The sequence below is a fragment of the Cebidichthys violaceus genome, unplaced genomic scaffold (assembly GCF_023349555.1).
Source record: "Cebidichthys violaceus isolate CVI_PGR_0920_01 unplaced genomic scaffold, fCebVio1.0.p SCAF_16, whole genome shotgun sequence".
In the NCBI taxonomy this organism is placed as follows: domain Eukaryota; kingdom Metazoa; phylum Chordata; class Actinopteri; order Perciformes; family Stichaeidae; genus Cebidichthys; species Cebidichthys violaceus.
Window position 1 is genome coordinate 7945748 of NW_027176329.1, and position 19000 is coordinate 7964747.

General features: G+C 41.8%; 1 protein-coding gene across 1 annotated transcript in view; it reads right to left on the minus strand.

The window, feature by feature from the left end:
* Positions 1 to 1040: 1040 nt before the first annotated feature.
* col8a2 (collagen, type VIII, alpha 2) overlaps positions 1041 to 19000 on the minus strand; it is a 39837-nt gene continuing 21877 nt past the window's right edge. Inside the window, exons 2-3 of the mRNA XM_068710974.1 lie at positions 9991 to 10182; positions 1041 to 6338 (exon numbers count right to left, since the gene is read on the minus strand). Coding sequence (XP_068567075.1) covers positions 4435 to 6338; positions 9991 to 10153 — 2067 coding nt within the window. The 5' untranslated portion in view covers positions 10154 to 10182 and the 3' untranslated portion in view covers positions 1041 to 4434. The remainder of the gene's footprint in view (positions 6339 to 9990; positions 10183 to 19000) is intronic.

Consider the following 19000-nt stretch of genomic DNA (forward strand, 5'->3'; position numbering starts at 1 on the left):
ATTAGAGTTGAGTCTGAGGCTGTTTGAAATGTTAGGGCAATAAGCAGAGTATATTGGAGAAGAGTTGTGGGATCTTTTTTTATTCCTTTGGAATCATTCGAATACATCGTGTTTAAGTGCCTACTTGGATACATTTGCATCAAATTTGCTTCTCTCTTTGCTTCCCTGCTGTATCAAAATGGCAGCTCAGTGTCACTTGGTTTATTCATTATAACACTAGGTCAATTAAAGCAAAAGCTGTTACGAAGTTTTCTCTACGAGAACACGTGTATGCACGTCTCGTCGTAATCCCAAGTACGTGAAAAGAAAAGATGAACGAGTTTACTAGTAGCACTCGAACGCAGCATGAAGGTCTGGCGTCAGTGCGACGTAAGAAGAATCCGGGTGCACGATGAGAGCTCACCATAGTGACGACAGTTCCAGAAAATAACCGCACAATTATGGCTGTGCTCATGGCTTGTTTTGCTACCTGAATTTGATAATGTGTGTATACATCTGTATATATCTAAAAATATATCTATGTTTAGACCATGTATTTTAGTTGAATACCAATGACACAGTACGGTTGGACACTTGTCCTTCTGTTCCAGTAGATGATTTGTTATTTTGAGCGTGTTTCTCTTAGGATGGCATCTTCACACAGGGCAAATTATGACAAAGATCGATATTGTTTATAATAGGCCTATATTCATTTTAAGTGGAGTCTTTTTCTGTTAAACATTTGTCTGCAATGAATGAGCATTTCAAGTAACTGACTAAAACACAACTGTTATTCAAGTAATCTGAACGGACCAACAAAAGCTTATCAATGCAGCTCTGAGTTTACTAGTAGATCAACAAGGATCTGTCAAAATCGTGGCCTGAAATGCTGTTTTTACTATATTGCATATCTCCCTCTAGTGTTCATTCCTTTACCTGCAACAGAGTACTATATTCCATGCAGATATCTTTACCCAGAAAGCATTAAAATCCCTTACTACAACTACCAATATGTACAAATGCAAATACAGTAGATAGAAAGAGGGGGCCTGACAATAATATACAAGAAGGTTTTTATTGATGTGGTATCAATACAATCAAGTACTGTAGATTTTGTATAAGCAGACAAACATTTTCAATCAAAAAGAGTGCATTTTATACCCAAATTCTATTGCATAGAGTGCACGCAATAGCCTTGTATGACAAAAATCCTATAAGTTGATACATTGTACATTACTCAAATAGAAAATAAAAGTCATCAAATAATCCTTCACAAACAACTCTAGAATGCTAACTACATGTCGTAAATGCTCTTAACTCATCAATGCTGTTAAATACCATGTATACGTTCTAGGCTTCGGTGGTCGGTTTTGGCATCCCTATTAAATTATCATAAATGTATAAATACATCTTCATTAATTTCATGTGCAAATGGGAATGGCCGTTTGTATTTACTGAAACTAAAACAAACAAATATCCCTTAAGAACCGAAGCAAGGCTTTAAAAAAAAAAAAAAACGTTTTTTGTTTTTTTTAAAGAACAACAGAAAACACTTCAAAGCAACTTGTGATTGAGACGTACATGAATCTTACTGACACTCGTTGACTGATTTACACACACAGGGCAAACTCTGCAAGCAAAACACAAGGACAGAGAATTATAGCCACATGTAACTCACATCACCATTTCATATGTCCAAAAAATAGAAGGCGACGAAAAAAAGGCAACATACAGTACACAACCAGCCTTGGACGGTCTTGTAGACTCACATGACAATAATGATACGTAGCAGTTGGAGGTGTTTTCAAGTTATGGGAAGGAAAGGGCAAGAGCAAGTGCACTGTTTGCATTACATATAGTTAAAATACTGATTAGGCCTCATCCTAGCACTGCTTTTCAAGAAGAGCTACTGTTTATGTATAGTGACACAGCATGGTAGATGATTTATAGAAACTATTGTAAATGAGTCAAACAGTATTACATTCATTCTGATTGAAAAGCTCAATATCTGTCCCAATCCTACTGTACATTGACATTCCTCCATCAAGATGTACGGTAGTCCTAAATTCAGTGTAATGATAACGTTTGGGCGGCATGAGTAAAGGCACGGCAATCGGTCAGTAATTTAAGCTACTTTTCTCAAGTTTGCTCAAACCTCCTCTCCTCTGTAAATGCAACCATGATAAAAGATTTTGCACACTTCACCAGAGTGTTGTTTTTCTGTTCATGACTTGGTACGTGACAATAAATGTTGCACACCATTATGCCACTCATTGGACCAATATGCAAAACAGTCAAAAGCGTTCAGTGTCAACCAGTATTTTATGTTTAGTAAATGTTGTCTTCTTATCTCATTATTTTGATGTCTTCTCCCATAATCTACTCATTATCTTCACCTATTCTATTTAGAACTTGTTCCCTTACCTTGCAAAGGCAGTGTGTGAATTTTTCTTAAAAGCCCAAAGCAGGCCGAGAGATTTAGGAGTCAGAATACATGTGGAACATTAACAGGACGGTAAGCTCTTCCTAAGGTTTTGTAACTTCATTCAAGTTTGTGATTATCCTCGCTGAAGTGTTCATGACCTGAATGCCAGGGGGACAATGTGAACTACACCCACACACACACACACACACACACACACACGTATATTGACATAGTGACGGACAGAAGGGTACACCTACCAGAACATATGAGCACACGCATACACACACAGCATGTATCCTTAATACCTCATCCAACAGAAATGAGTAAATACACCACTCTCACCTCTGGCCCACCACCTCTCCCAGAAATCTGGCAGGGGGTTGTTAAATGTTACACAACCTGTATTTCACAACCTGTGGGCCTCAGTCAGTCCCTTTACTTATTCATGGAGTGAATGCAGATTGATTCTCATTTCCGGCTGTATATTTTTGACATAATTCGGGTTCTGAGAGACATCTTGTCCTTATAGCTACGGATGTTCCATGAAGCGAAACAATAATTCTGCTATTTTAGACACAATGGTTTGGGAATTAATAGAAACAATTTCATTCATGAACGATTCAGAATTGCTCTCGTTTGCCCAGCAATAAGAAGTTGCACAGAAACTGGCATTGAAGGAAGAAGTGGATGCATTTTGTTTGTCAACCATTTGCATCCCTATTTCTCCTAAAACAGTCACCATCTTCACAGATTTAGCAAAATGTGGTCAGAAATGAATCTTTCATAGTATGGCAGCTGAGATTGCTCACTTGGAATGTTAATGTGATACTAAATATATAGATAGGTAGTATACCAGTGATGTCATGTTTAGAGCATCTGAAGGGAATGCCTGCGATACCGTGATGGGATTTGCAGTGCAAATGTGAAAAATGGGATCGATCAAGGAAACAGGTCATTAATCCAGCTGGATTTGTGTCCTTAACGTCCATTTTCAGTTGCTCTCAGTATCTATTCTATGGCATGTAAACATTGACTGTATGCATACATATCATCCTTAATTAATTTTGTCCTGAAAGTAAAAAAAAAAAAGCTTTCTTGCATTATCCACTTAAACAGGGCAGTTTAAATTTGATAAATTCTAATACTGTGAGGTCATATTTACTCTTGGATTGTATTTCTTGGATTGCATTTCTGGACAGTTCAATAAATTATAAAAAAAAAAAAAGATAAAGGTCATCTTAAATGGTCGCCAACTAAATTCAGAAAGAAGCAGAGAAATAAGCACCCTACAGATGCCAACTAATTGTCAAAATATATATCTCACTCTTAAAACAAAGATTTAATCCCATTAATAATTTTAACGTAGCAATTGTTTAGAGTACCATAAAGGCCAAACAAAAGAAACGTGAAAAGTAATAGTATTTCAGCACAAAATGCCATGTTTTGCTATTGTCTGTCTATATTACCGATGTTGTGTCATTGCTCTTTATGTCAGTATTGCCATTCACGGTTTAAATAGGAACACAAGGGGGACGTGACTGCAGCCAGACGAACCAATCACCCCCCAGGGTTTGGTGATGTCAGAGCTTGTGGGCAGGATGTGCAGTCACATGGGAAGGTCTGTTACTAGCACATTACAAAGTAAGGCACTTAATAGTCTGAATCCGATAAACAACAACAACAACAACAACGATGACAAGGACAAAATAATAACAATAAAATTATGACAATATAATAATTAAAATAATATAAGCTAAAAAAACACCATCATGAAATACAACCCAAATCACACATTTGAAGGACATTGAAACACAGTATGAAATTCTATCCCCTGCTTTTTAAAACTTTCCATATTTCATTCACAAAGTTTTTTTTTTCTTTTGCTGATATTGCTGAGGGTGAGACAGATCAAGATGATGGCAAACATATTGAGAATCCTATGGGTTTTGTGTTTCTGTAATGGCTGTAGGTATTTTAGGTTTAGGGCTGCTCTGAGGTGCCAATACAGAACCATGAATGAAAGGACAGGGTTATGTGGGACAGAGCAGAAATCCTGAGAAGGAGGAGTGAATGTATTCGGTAGAATAGAGGCCATTTGCCTGATCCGAGGGCATCTGGACCCATACCTGGTCACCCTCCTTTAGCTCTAGGACAGCACTACCGGACGCCTGGTCCATGTAGCCTTTCTTGTATTCATCATAGGTGTAAGTAGCTGGCACATTGTTCTTGTACAGTGCCACCCACAGGCTTGTTCCCTTTACGTGCATGTGGTATGCAAAGTAGTAGACACCAGATAAAGGAGCGGTGAACATGCCAGAAGCAGGGCTGTAGGCATTTTGCCCGTTGTAGAGGGTCCTGTCAAATTTGATTGGCATGGCAGAGGGAGGGAAAGGTGTGGTGAGGATGGCTGTGAAGGCTGGTGCCACAGAGGCAGAGAGTGGGACTTGACTGTATGCAGGCCCTTTCCTGTCCCCTGGTACTTCATCCCCTTCCAACTGTGAATCTGTTGGCCCTGCAACAACTGTTTGGCCATTTCCTGGAGGACCGGGGGGCCCTGGAGGACCAGGTGCGCCGTGGTTACCATTGAGCCCAGAAGGGCCTGGTTTCCCTGGAGGACCCTGGGGACCTATATTTCCCTTGTCTCCGAACTTACCCAGTCCTGGAGGCCCTGGAAGTCCGGATTCACCCTTTAGGCCAGGGGCACCCTGTGGCCCCATGGGACCCATGGGCCCCTGTAGACCAGGAATTCCTGACTGTCCCCTGGGTCCTGGAGTTCCTATAAACCCTCCCTCACCTTTCGGCCCTGGAGCACCTGTCAACCCTGGATTGCCAGGTAGGCCAATATGCCCTCCATCACCTTTGGGTCCAGGTTTTCCAATAGAACCGTTAGGCCCAGGGAAGCCTTTCTCCCCAGGGATGCCAGGTTTTCCAAAAGATCCAGTGGGGCCTTGGTCACCTCTGAGGCCAGGAAGTCCCGGAGGGCCCTGGGGGCCCAGCTCTCCCTTCTGTCCTGGCATTCCATGTTTTCCAGGGAGTCCCATTGGGCCTTGAAGTCCTGGTGGTCCTGATTGCCCATCAAGGCCGGATTCTCCTATCGGGCCCAGCATTCCTTGCTCTCCTTTGTCCCCTGGGAGACCAGGCAACCCACCATAGCCCTTTTCTCCTTTAGGCCCACTCAGACCAGGTTTTCCATAACCAGGAGTGCCAGGAAATCCAGGAGAACCCCTGGTTCCTGGCTCACCTTTTGGACCTAGTGAACCTGGTCCTCCAGGCAGTCCGTCTTGCCCAGGCTTCCCTAACCCAACTGGTCCTGGCAGACCTTGTAGACCTGGGGCCCCAGACTCTCCGGGTTCCCCTTGTTCCCCTGGGAGTCCTTGATCACCTTTAAGACCAGGCAGTCCAGGCAAACCTTTTAGGCCTGGTTTGCCTATACCTGGAAGACCAGGTGGTCCTGAACTGCCTTTTAGCCCAGGAGGACCCCTTATACCTGAAGGCCCTGGCTTTCCATTTCCATTCTCGCCCTTAAACCCACGTTCACCTGGTGGGCCAGAAAGACCCTTTCCTCCTGGTTCACCCCGAGCCCCAGAGGGGCCTCTCATGCCTGGAAGTCCAGGTTTCCCATTTAGAGATAGGCCAGATGGGCCAGGGAGGCCGGGCTGCCCCGAAGAACCTCTGGGACCTGGTTCACCACGAGGGCCAACCTCGCCATTAAGCCCAGGCATTCCCTTTGGTCCAATCTTTCCTGGGAGACCTGGAAGTCCAGGCTTACCAATTCCTGGAAAACCAGGAGGCCCCTGAGAGCCTGGCTGGCCATTGAGACCCGGCTTGCCCAGTCCAGGTTTGCCTGGAATTCCTTCTGACCCAGGGGGGCCTCTAGGTCCAGGTTTGCCTTGGGGGCCTGGTTCCCCCTTGACTTCCATCATGGGTGGCATATCTGGAAAAAGAAAAGATCATATCGTTGACATGACAATGTATTTTAAAACAAATAAGAAGTAGAAAACTGATCAGAAAGTTTATAACATGTAACATATAAAAGTGTTTATGTTTATATTTTCCTATTTACACTGCAGCCTGCATCAACCAGCTGCTTCACCATTAGAGGTAAATTCAAACCTGCTTTTCACTCAGAAGGCCACACTGCTTCATTGTCATGTAAGAACTAAAGATACTTGAAACACTCGACTTTACACAATACTGCCACTTAGTGGCAAGGGTGTCAATAAAAAAGTCAATAAATCAACCCTACACGCTTTGTAGAAAAACCTCAATCCTTTAAAGTATATCCAAAGTTAAGCTATAGTGATCCAGACTGTTGCAGCAGAGCATGCGCCAGTGGACCAATTCTAAAAATATATTTTTTTTGTTGATATCGGTAGTTTTTAATAAGCCACTGAAGTTTTAAAATTTCATTGACAACATCAAGACAATGAATGCAGCAGCAAAGGCACTAAAGAGAGAATATATAATACTGAATACATTGTCCATTGTCAAGTGAACACAACAATTGAGGGCAGACAGAAGGAATCATAAATTAAGTAGCTAAATAGATGAAACATGTGACATCACAACATCATTACCTGGTAAATAAAAATTAAAACCTCAATCATGTTGGAAAGAGTCCTCTGAATTCACTTTCATACAATTTTGTGATTTGATGATCTCAATATTCTGTTTTACACCTGAGCATCTTGGGTTTGAGAGTGTCTGTTTTGATTGTGTAACAAAGTGGAAACTAGACTGAAGAAGTACGTTACATGTCAGAATCTGGCTCATTATTCTTTCCTGGCAGAGTGAAGCAGAACACAGCAAGGCCACACTGAGCAGAAACACAGGCCTGGTCTGCAGAACACTCCAATCACAACATTTCAGCTGTTCCTCAACTCAGCAACACCTCGCCTGTAGGTCTGCCAGGGGGAAGCTCACCATGTATTCTTTTCATAAGAAAGCACAAATGACAAGTATCCATATTTTAAAAAAGTTGGAAATCCCATTATTTTCCCAAATGTAACCACAGACCACTACTTCCCCCTGCTGGCACTTAATGAGAATGCATCCCTCCACTATGATGAGAATAAAAGCTTAACACTAAACAGCACATGGGTCATAGTGCTGTATGAGTCTAGTTATATGTGTGTACATGATTATATTTAGCAAGTGATACGCCTGCATCATGTAGTTTTGAAGACTGATTCAAAATTGAACTAGACACACATACATTTTATACAAAGTGATCATATGTGCCCAAAGTGGGTGCAATCAACTTAAAGCAAAATGCTAATTTTAACAATGAAGGTTTTATTTTTGTGGTTGTGGTCATTATTGCATTTGCATATGATAACATTTAAACTTTAATAAAATAAGTGTTACATTTTAAATGTGATGATTTTGCTTACTGTCTGACTTCCAGGTTTAACTTTGAACTATTCAACAGACTGTACAGTTTTCATGAGTTTCAGGTATAATCACTTTTGTATCCTCCTCCAAATAGATGGTTCGTATAATATATTTAGACTAGAGGTTTGTCTATATCAGCGAGGGTGCCAGCCAAAACATTGTGTTCAGGTGTGTGTAATGAGCATTCTGGCCTCAGCTTTGTTTGTTTAGCTACTGAGCGCCGTAATATATCACCCAGAGAGAGGAAATAAGGTGCTTCACACTTGAGAGGATATAATGGCTTCTTCATTACTTGTTGCGATTCTCTCCAGAGGACAAAGACTTAAGTTGTGCTTTCAAATACATTTAAACTGACAGAGTCACTGAATTTATTGAACTCTGCTCTTGTAAGAGCAAACCTACAGGAGCACGCAAGCAAGCCTGAGGGCAGTACTGACTCCCGTTCCGCTAAGATTGATACAGAACCCACAGCTCATGAATGATTGCACAAGAAAACCATATACTTGACTGGTAGCCTTCTTCTTCCAAGAATGTCTTGACAAGTTTATTAATTATAGTCTTTAACCTTTCTTTTTACCTGAACATCTATTATTAACCACATGCACTCCCTAATCTACAGAAAAACATTATTTGAGTTACTACACTCATTATAAGCAAAGTTATGAGATCTTGTATCTGTGGTCTGTTTGTTTGACATAATTAGTACTATACAAATGTGTTATACCGTCACATATTCTGTATAATATCACAGGCATTATTTTATACATTTCTGGGACATTGACTGTATTTGCAAATTCTAAAACTACATCGGATACAGTAGATCTAAAGATCCTATGTATTTATTGTTGTTTGTGTTTTTCTAATGGACTTTGAGTCTAAAGATCAACTGAACTGATAATCATAGTATATGGTTAATTAATAGGTGATAAACTGTTTCATTGGTGATGCAATGTAGACATGTGACCACTGGGTGGCAGTAAAGGCATTGTATTCATGTGAGCCACATAGCGCATTAGTTTCACGCCTCTAAATCTTAAACTTGTTTCTACCACACTTTGAAATCCCATTTATAGAAAGCATAACTATCTTTGATGTTTCTGTGAGGGATTTAACTGCAACACTAAAATTGCTCTGTATCCAACTTCTGGAGTCTGTCTTTGTCCAACATCATATTATGGCACTGAAATGAAAATGTGCCCCCCGTTTGCTTTGAACTTTGCTTCGAAGAAGGGGCCTCCGTTAACACATGGCACGTCTCATCTGATCCAGACCTTGTATTGGTAGTTTGAGTCAAATTTGATAATGATAGCAATGACAGCATGAACATTTTTTCAGGATGATTATCACTCCCTCCCTGTCGCAGTTCCCCTTTGCTTGAGTCTTTTATATAATCTATTTTTATATCCTTCACACTCTCTGCTTCATCACACAGCTGAAAAATATGTGATAAACAGTGGGGTAACGGCATCCAGATGGCAGGAAGAACAACTGGCCAAGTGGAGCTCAGCAAACAGTGGGCAATCAGGCCTCCATTAGGCCCCAACTGAGAAGCTGCCAAATGCTGTCGGACCCGCAGGGCAACGAGACACACACTTCAGTGAGTCCTTTAACTGCCTGAAGAGAGCCACTAAACCAGTGGCTTTAGTGCACAAGTCTGTCCTGGGAGGGTCTCAACATCAGTCACATATTTAACCGCATTGTTGGAGACTTCTTTTGTTCCTAGGAAGTTGTTATATCTCTGTTCTTTACTGTACTGTAGTTTAGGACTTGCATGTGATCCACATCCATGCTGCCATTGGTTCAGATAGTTGGAGAAAAGTTACTTGTATGCTGTTTGCACTGCAGAAAATAACTTTGAGTCGGGAACTATTCAATTTGAAATAACTGAACACAAACATCAAGACTTAACTATAGTTTGGGTATGGTGTACACTTGCATTAATATCAGAGACTTTTCAACAATTCTTTTACGTTGCTAATTTGCACATTCTCGTATTTAAAATGACTTTACTGAGGAGAGTATCTCAATAAATTTGGGTTAAATCATTATGAATCAGTTCCAAATGCCCCAATGGACTGTTGCTGAAGTGCGAGGGGCCCTATCGGCCTGCAGAGTTCACAGCAAACAGTTTGTGCAGAGCAGAGTGAGACATCGAAGCAAAAGAGACGCATACAACCCCATGGATAACTTACCAACGTAATGTCCCTTGCCTTCTCTGAACGGGGGTCCAATAGGCCCTTTCATCATGGGCTGCATGTACTTCATGTGGGCTATGGGGGGATAGCCTCCAGCAAGAGCACGCACTCCCAGCGTCAGCAGCACACAGACAGGAGCCAACAGCATGGTCACCAGCATCTCAGGCTTCAGATGTCACACAAAAACAACTGCAGGAATAAACAGAACAGAAAAGAGGGCCATATTCGTTATCATGCTCAAATTGACTGTATGATGAGCTACACCTGATGTGGAATTTACACCCACAGTGATAATGAGTTCAGGTGATCATAATGTTGTTAATTAGAAATCTTTCCGTCATGCTTTTAATGCATCTCCTCATTGCAGTCTTATTTACTTAACACCATTCAATACCAAATTGTGGAAACACATTTGAACTTCTTGAAAGTTACAAGGCGCAACTTCATTCATACCCCGACCCCACTGTTTAGAGGCTGAACTTAGTGAATTGCACTGCTACAAGCAATGTGAAGTAATGCACCAATTACAAATATTTGTTAATGTGAATGTTTGTTTTTAGTTTTATTAGTTTGTCTGTCTACAAGCATTGTATGTCTTAGCCAAGCCGGCCACATACATTTTGTAAACCAATGAAGCAGAGGAAACATGTTTCTTTAGTAGAAGTAAGGAAAGCAGAAGTTACTAATGCGCAAATACAAATGGGCTAAAGGTTGCATGACATTTACTAAAGCATACATTACTTTATATGCAGCTATATATTAAAGACAGACACTACCTCCTGTACTGGTAAAGGATAAGCTACATAAGACTGTTCCCATACATTTTATCTGTCCAAACATGAGGTGCACACACGTACAAATACAAAACAACGTGAGCATAATTGCTGATGAATGTCCCGGCTCTCTGCTGCTACACTGTATGCGGTAAGTATTTGGTTGGGTTAATATTTGGCCTAGATGGCTCTCAGAACCTGTGGCAAGCAGATATGTTGATTTTAATTAACTTGAGGAAGAAATGACCACATCTCCCTCTGCCAAATATTTTCACAACCGTGGTCAGGTGCGAACAGGAAACCACCAGAGGATGGTCAGTGTGTTTGCGTATCATAAGTGAGCAACTGCAGGTGTCCTTTAACTGGTGAAATTATGTGTGAAAATGGCTTAAATTTCCACTTGAACTCTCCTCTGAGCTGTTTTTGTCAGCTGTCTTATTTTGTGATGATGTGGGATGCAAAATGGAATTTCAGGTTCAGCCCGCTCCTGTTTGAATGCCCAAAATGCCATGCTTATATCAGGCATGGAAATGGTGTGAAGATGAGAGAAAGTGGTGCGTAGCTGTGAAAAACTGCAAACGGCAAGTTTCTCTCTAATCTGCTCGGGATTTTCTGATTTAACTGACATACAGTGTTATGGACTTACAGGACTTTACAGCAAAGTTACACCAATATCAGTGATAGGTGACATTTGGCAAACAAAATGAGACACAAGAGAGATACACTTCATCACTCAGCAAATTAAATTTCTGATAACCACCTCTTACTTATTTTGGGTCATTAATATAAAGCAGCATTAAGTGCCAAAGAGATGGCAGAGGCTACTGCAGTAGGTCTCTAGCTCATCATCCCTTACTTTATGTCCCCTGCTTCATATACTACTCATTTCGTCCTGTGTGTGTGTGTGTGTGTGTGTGTGTGTGTGTGTGTGTGTGTGTGCAAAAGTTTGTTAGTCTCTGCAGATATAGTTTGGAAAGTGACAGTGAGAGGAGAGTTCACTCTGAAAGTTTACAACGTGGAACAGCAGTTACCCAAACACAAGTTGTTTTTCTCGTTTGAAAGTTATCAGACATTTTGTAATTTTAAAATTACACCAAATTGTACACGGCAGTTAATTGGAAGCAGGGATTTCGAGTAATCTGGGAGTCCACAGCAGACTTCAACTCACACGTACTTAGAAAACGATGTGTTCATTGACACCATGTGTGTGCAGAGATGACGTCTGTTTCACAGCTTAGCTTTTACCGACGTCTGTAATTGTTTAGCAACCACACAGCTAGGTAGTCAAATTCTGGTTTAACAGTCACTTACCGAAGTGTTTCTCTGGGTTTTTTGTCATTAGACATAAGTGCGCGTGTGTCTGCGGTATCTGTTTATGCTTATTTATGGTACTGTGGGTTGCTGGAGACTGTGCCTGGAAGAATCAGAGATCAGCTCAAATGTGCACACAAAAGCTTAATCTCTGCAAAATGAAGAGAGCAAAGACAAGGACATTAAAAGAAATAAACAGGAGAAAGAGAACAGTATTTGGAGGGCAGTGTATGGTCGTTGGCCGACTTGCCGGCTGGCTGGCAGGGAAGCTCGTCTGGTATGGGGGTCTGTGGTTTTGTTGCAGACGTAACTTAACAGGCGGCTCTGGATGCCCACCATTCTGCAGGCGTCGAACTCTCTTAAGAACCAATGCGACAAACAGTCAGACCCAGGAGCTGTGCATCAACAGGGATCGGACACAGACAGGCAGTTCACAGACCTGCACAATCTGTTTATCAAATGTTTTTGTTCAAGAAGCTCTGCCGACGTTGTTAAAGAATCTCACGCAATCCTCTCTGGCTGGCCACCATGAGCCACTGCTGGCTTGAGATTCACACACAAGAACACCCACGTAACACAACACACACACACACACTCTCAGTAAGCAAGACAACACAATATAGCTCTGGTAAGTAGTTACGCGGGTGTCTTGAAAATGCTCAAACTCATTAACTTTCCCCCACTTTCCCATAAAAATCGGCCCATTCAAAACAAACCAAAACAAAACCCCGGGTTTGAGGAGAGAGGAGAGCTAATGGTAATCAAAGCCGCCCTCAGTCATTAAACATGAGCAGCATCCAGAGTTACGGTGAAAAAGCCCCGTCTGGCAGGCCAAGTGACACTTTATATAAAACAGATTTCGCTGAAAAAAATAAATCACCACACACATCACGGTAACAGATCCAAAAATACACAAAGAAAGAAAGAGCAGAAGAGAAAAGAAGCATTAATGAGGAAGTAAGGGAGAGTCTGACCCTCGGGTGTAAAAGGGCAACCGCACCGCCAGCGCCATCATTCCATTCTTACAGTCATCACTTTGCTGTTCCAACCTCCAGCCAGCTGTTAAATAACTGCACTATGTCTGACATCCAGACAGATGGATGGACAGATGGATGGATAAAAGGCCCCCACCCCTCCTACATAATAGCGAGACACCCAGGCAGTGTCTTTTTGGTTGTTTTTTGTCTCGTTGTAAGAATTTTGTGTCTCTCTCTCTGGTTGTTTTGTGCATCTTTGTTGTCATTTTGTCTCCCACTTTTGTCATTTTGCATTTCTTTATCATAATTTTGTGTCTTTCTGTAGTTTTTTGTCTCTTTGCATTTTTTTAGCATCGCTTTCTTGCAGTTGATCCATACTCTTGCTGCTGTTGGTTCACAAACTGCACCTGAACATCAGTCATTTGTTCACACAGGATATGAAGAGAGGCTGTATGACTCCTGTCCAAATGGTGATTATAGGAAACCATCAAATACAGCCTGAGATGCCTGAGGTTCTTTCTTCTTAAAGCTGAGCTGTTCTTCTAAAAAAAAATTAAATTGCTCTAATAATGTTATGTTACTGTAGCCTCAGTATGCTGTCCAGCTGTATGAAGGAAAGAAGAAACAAAAGCAAGCATTGGACTATTTTTGGTTTGCAGTTACTCAATAATAAAAGACTCTGATAAAGATCAGAGGCAAAAAGGCAGACCGAGTCGGTTCGGAAATCCATCCAAGCCCACATCCAATACAAAGACACATGTCGGAGAGTGTACATCATGAACACAGACAGACATCCCACTTTCCCACATCCAGTACACCTCACAGATCTGTCTCCAAACCACCAGGTAATCTGAGTCGCAGACACAAATCATACCCGAAGCTCGCAGTCTTTTTCGAACACGTGTTGGATGCCATTTCAACGGAGCCGAAACACTAATCTGCGAAGGCTTCGAGCCGCAGAGAAGACTCAACAGCCTCCAGACTCAAACTCAGCAGCATCTCAAGTGGCTTGCTCAGACAGGCAAAGGAGACGCAGACACCGCGGTTGAGTGCAAGCCAAGCACACACTTCCCTAATGGCTCGGCTATACCCACTAATGAAATCAACAGCGCTGGGGAGGTGAGGTTGAAGGTGCTCTGCCTCCACTTCCCTTAAGTGGTACATGTGCAGATCCAGACTGCCAGGTATTTCCTAAACCACGTGCCACAGAGAGATTATAAGTACACCAAGAGTGAGGGTTCTGTGTCATTGAGGAAAGAGGAGGCGGTTGCTTTTGTGGTGAAAATTTGAGCCGCTCCTCGAGTGGGGGAATCATCACCTGAACATCATGTACCAGCTTTTACAAAAACTCCAAATGGTTCAACAACAACCGAGGTCCATGATTGTTAGATAGTTTGGTTACGACCACAGGTCTCGCAGAGAAGTGCACTTAAAACCTGACCACATATTTGAGCTGATTCATCCAATTCTGACAAACCTGAGCCACGACCATGACCATAACCATTCCTGACTGTTAACCATGAACCCACATGGGTGGTCAGCTTCCTTTACCCAACTCTCTTCTTGTAAATTCAGCAAAGCAATGGTTGGAGACTTCCCTTTTACAGCGAGAGTGAATTTCCAGCACTAGAGAGGAAGAGGCACTCTAAAAATGGATTAAATTTATACATCAGTGGTTTATTATTCAAACTGTAGTCTAGACATTTGAGTATTAACGGATTTTACAGATGCAGCAAAAACACATGCACCTGAGAACACTGAGCAAATTCTTAAAATATACACAAACAGGCCGAAGCATTGCTAAGGTATCACTTCCAGACAACACAGAGCCCCATTGACCATTGAACTGTGTGAACGCCTTGTTCTGTACCTACATAAGAGATTGAGGGAAACACTGAGGAGGGAGAAAGTGAGCACAACAGTTACACAACATGCTGGCGGCCGGAGGCACACAGCTCTTACCGAGTTTGAGGGCGTGTGTGACGGGGGAGAGGAAATTGAGCGTGTGGGGTTATATTTAGAGAATCACCTGCTTTCGAATGAGGTAATCCCTCTTTAAGCCTGAGTGGCACTTGGACCATTACACCTTTCCGGTTTCAGCTCACTGCGTAATATTTGAGTAGTGGTCACAGTTTTTGGTGGCTTTGAACGACACCCTGTATTACTCAACACTGTACAAATAAGCACTGGTGGAACAGTACGGCTGTTCACATGACTTGTCCATGTCCATGTGTGTGTATAAAAGTGGCCACAAAGTAAATGCAAATATGATGAGGCATTCACATCGGTTACTTCAGTTGCCACCGGCTGGAAAGTGTGTGTTGAAGACTTTGTTTGGTTGCTCTCAGGAAAATATTGTTCCTTCTGTGCCGCCACAATAAAAGCCCCTGTGTCCTCAGCAGTGTTTACACTGAATCATTAGTAAGTCATTAGGAATACTGTAAATTTGTTCAACATGGAGACGTGATGTGTACTGTTTACATTTCTACATATGCTGATGCATACACGTTTCTGCTCACATACAATCACACTAAACCGCATATTAACTCACTAACATACACAATACATTTTCCATTCTTTGATTTGAGTAATTGTTTGGTCAATAAAATGTCACAAAATGATGACAATTATTTATTCTGAAATCCAAGTTGACATCAAATTGCTTGTATTGTCTAACCAACACTCAAAGATATTTAGTTTACTGTTACACAAGATAAAGACAATCAGCAGAAAATGATCAAAATAGCTAACTACAAGGTACAATGATATTTTAGACAACAGTTTTCATCATGACAATGCCCCTACACACATAGCCAGTCCATCAAATCAGAGTTTAGTGTGGGAGGACTTGCCTAGCCTCACACTGATTATACCAATATAGCAGCATATGTGACAAGTTCAACAATCACGCATGGGTGCAATGTATCCACATACTTTTGGCCATTTAGTATATATTACTGAAAGGTACAGGTCTGTATGTGGCCAGACAGTAAACATGTATATTGGTGCATGGGAATACAATCACAACCTTGTTTTTTTTGGTGAATCTGTCACGGCGGCCTATTATGTCTGTCATCTGTCTTGCTTGTTGTCTTCTGACAGAATATGCGTCCTTGGTTTTCAAATGTGTCCGTCATAATGTGAATGGGAAGAAGCGAAATAGGAGATGACAGTCAAAAATTTGCCATGGGTGAACTGAAGACCGGGTTGAAAAAAGCCTCACTTTGCTCCAGGGGAGAACACCCCCCCCCCCCTCATAAAACAGTAAAAGAGAAGAGTCTCATCAATTCAGGAAAAGGTACCCGTCGTGGAGCAGGGATGTGTTTTTCTAACATCCCTGAAGGTTGAAGCGGGTGAGAAAACGACTGAGAGATGGTCGGAGAGGGGTGAGTTTATGCTGATGGAGGGGTTTAAGAGGGAACGAGTGAGAGTAAAAAGGAAATGGGGGGGGTGTAAAGTGTGGGTGGTGAGACAGGTTGCGAAGAAAACATGGAGAGGGGAAATGAGTGAAGAGGTCAGACGGAGGGTTTGCATTCCTTGATGACTTCATTCAGAAGGACACGTTTAATACCCCTGGGTACTTATCTAAGTGCAGAAGCAGACGTGCTAATCATAAGATGGGGCTGATGTATTGTGCATATGAAGCATATGTGTGTGTGTGTACTCAGGGGTAAAGGGTAAAGCAGTCAAAGTGAGGTTAATTAGTCACAGAATTATTAACCCGTAGGACCTCACACATTAACAGTAGCATGTGAGTTTTAAAAAGGGACCCATAGATGCTCTTGAGCCCCGACTAGGAACAGTTTCAGGCCAGTAAAAGTGCATTAATTGCAATATATTAGCCAGTCTGGCTCCCCTGCTGTTTTACCGATTCATGCTCTGTCACCTCATCTTTCAGTGAAGCATTTCAGATCAAGATATCGCCAAGGGAGATTGAAAGTCTGCAAATCATCCAGACAAGAAACCAGTTGCAGTCTGGGGGAGCTGCTGAAGCGAGTCTGTCGGCAGACAGACACGGCTATACCTTTCTGGCTGACCCGTTGGTGCACTTAAACTCAATATGTGCGGCTGATTAGGTAATTGAAAAGAAAGAGTACAAAAAATAATCTCATTAAAAGGGGATCTGCTTCCACCTTTCCAGAGCAATAAATGTTCAGCAAGACAGGTCATTGAAAGAACACATCACCCCTCTCAAAGAACTGACATCACTGACTTTGTATGATTTGCCCATCATGTGAAAAATTTGAAATTATTACAAAGATGGAGATTTATGGATTGGAAAATACAACCATAAAGGGAACTGTGTGTCTGTGGAGATGACCTCAACTCAGAAAGAAAACTTCTAGGACATACAGTAATATAATATCCTGCAAATCCGAACGATCACCCTGTCTCTCCCTGCCTCCTTAGCTCTTCTCTCTCCCTCTCCTGTTCCTCTTATTCTCTCCTCCTTAAACCTCCCGCTCTCCACACCGCTCATTGCTGGTGTGAATACTTTTATTGTGTGCTGCCAAGGCCTGGCAAAGCGAGGCGTTTCTTTTTCCTCTGTAAGTCCACCGGTACCGACATATACTCAGGTCTCTGTTATTCTTAATTAACATAACAGCAAATGTCAAGGTAGAAGAAGAGAAAAGAAAAAAATGGGAGAAAGAAGGAGTGAGCAGGGACAGCAAAGGAAGTAAGCTGCCGCTTCGGCTACGACTTTAGCACAGTACATACAATAATAATAGAATTTATAGTTATTTTTTAAAATAAAATCTGTTTCTGATGGACGTGGATTTTGTTGGCTAAAATGAGGAATGGTAACGTAATGGAGGCATAACGCTCTCGTGCAAGTTTGGCTGGGGTTGCTCAAGTGTACAAAATAAATAAAAAGCAGGAAAGTGTTCCTAGTGTTAATTAAAACTAGCACCACGTCTCCAGCAGATTGGATATGCTGGTCCCCAACTGGGATTTTTCTAAAGTAATCTGCAACCCTACAAAAATATTTTACTAGTTAGCTAAAGACATGCCCCAGCTGTATATAGCATGCTAGTTAAATTAGCATGCTAACTTTCAATGCTTATGTTAAAGACACACAGTTTAACCCATTATTTACATGTTGTTACACATATGGTAGACTTGTGTTTTTGATTTAAAAAGACTAAAAATAAGACAGCATCCTCCAAACTCTTTGTATTTTGGTCTTTTTAGAGCTCTGTGCATTTTGCATTTGGAGATATCCAAAACTTGACAGGCTTTCTGTGATTAGATACAGTTGGTGGTCAGTTGTTCAGTAGCTGGATAGCATGGTGTTGTACAGGATCAGGGATCAGATGCTGGACTCTCTGTAGGGCTCTAATGTGCTAGGTTTGGCTTGGTCTCTGTTATGTCTTGTGTTTGGGTGCCGTGTCTCCAAGTAGCTGTTACCTTTCTCACTTCACTGAGTGGGTGGCTTTGCTTCTGCCAGAATGGGGCCTCTGAAATGGGCTGTAGACACACAGGCCAGAGAACACACAGAAAACTGACAAAAGTGAGACAAAGAAAAGTGCTCCAAACAAGCTGTCGCATAAAGCAATCATGATTTTAAAGCAAAATGGATTTTTTTCTTTTTTCGCAATACAGCTTTGTTATTTCCAGTGTCAAAGTATTCATGGTGGCAGTTCATCCAAAAGGCAAAGCTGGCTGTGGCGCGGAGTCAAGATCATGTGGAGCGTGTGTGCATGGGTCTATTTAGGATTCAGTGCTCTGAAGGTGAGAAATGTTCCGGGGAGCTTAAATAAGAAGACTAAACCCGGAACAATCGCACACCATCAATTGTTCCATTCTTTTTTGCCAAGACTGGAAAAAATCCCAAGCTGCACGTAGCTGGGGCTCACGTCCAGGAGGGAAAAGCCCAGAAAAGTCCTCTTGTCGTCTGTTTCTATCAAAGGATTCCACAGTTTGACACTCCATGAAAACACTAAG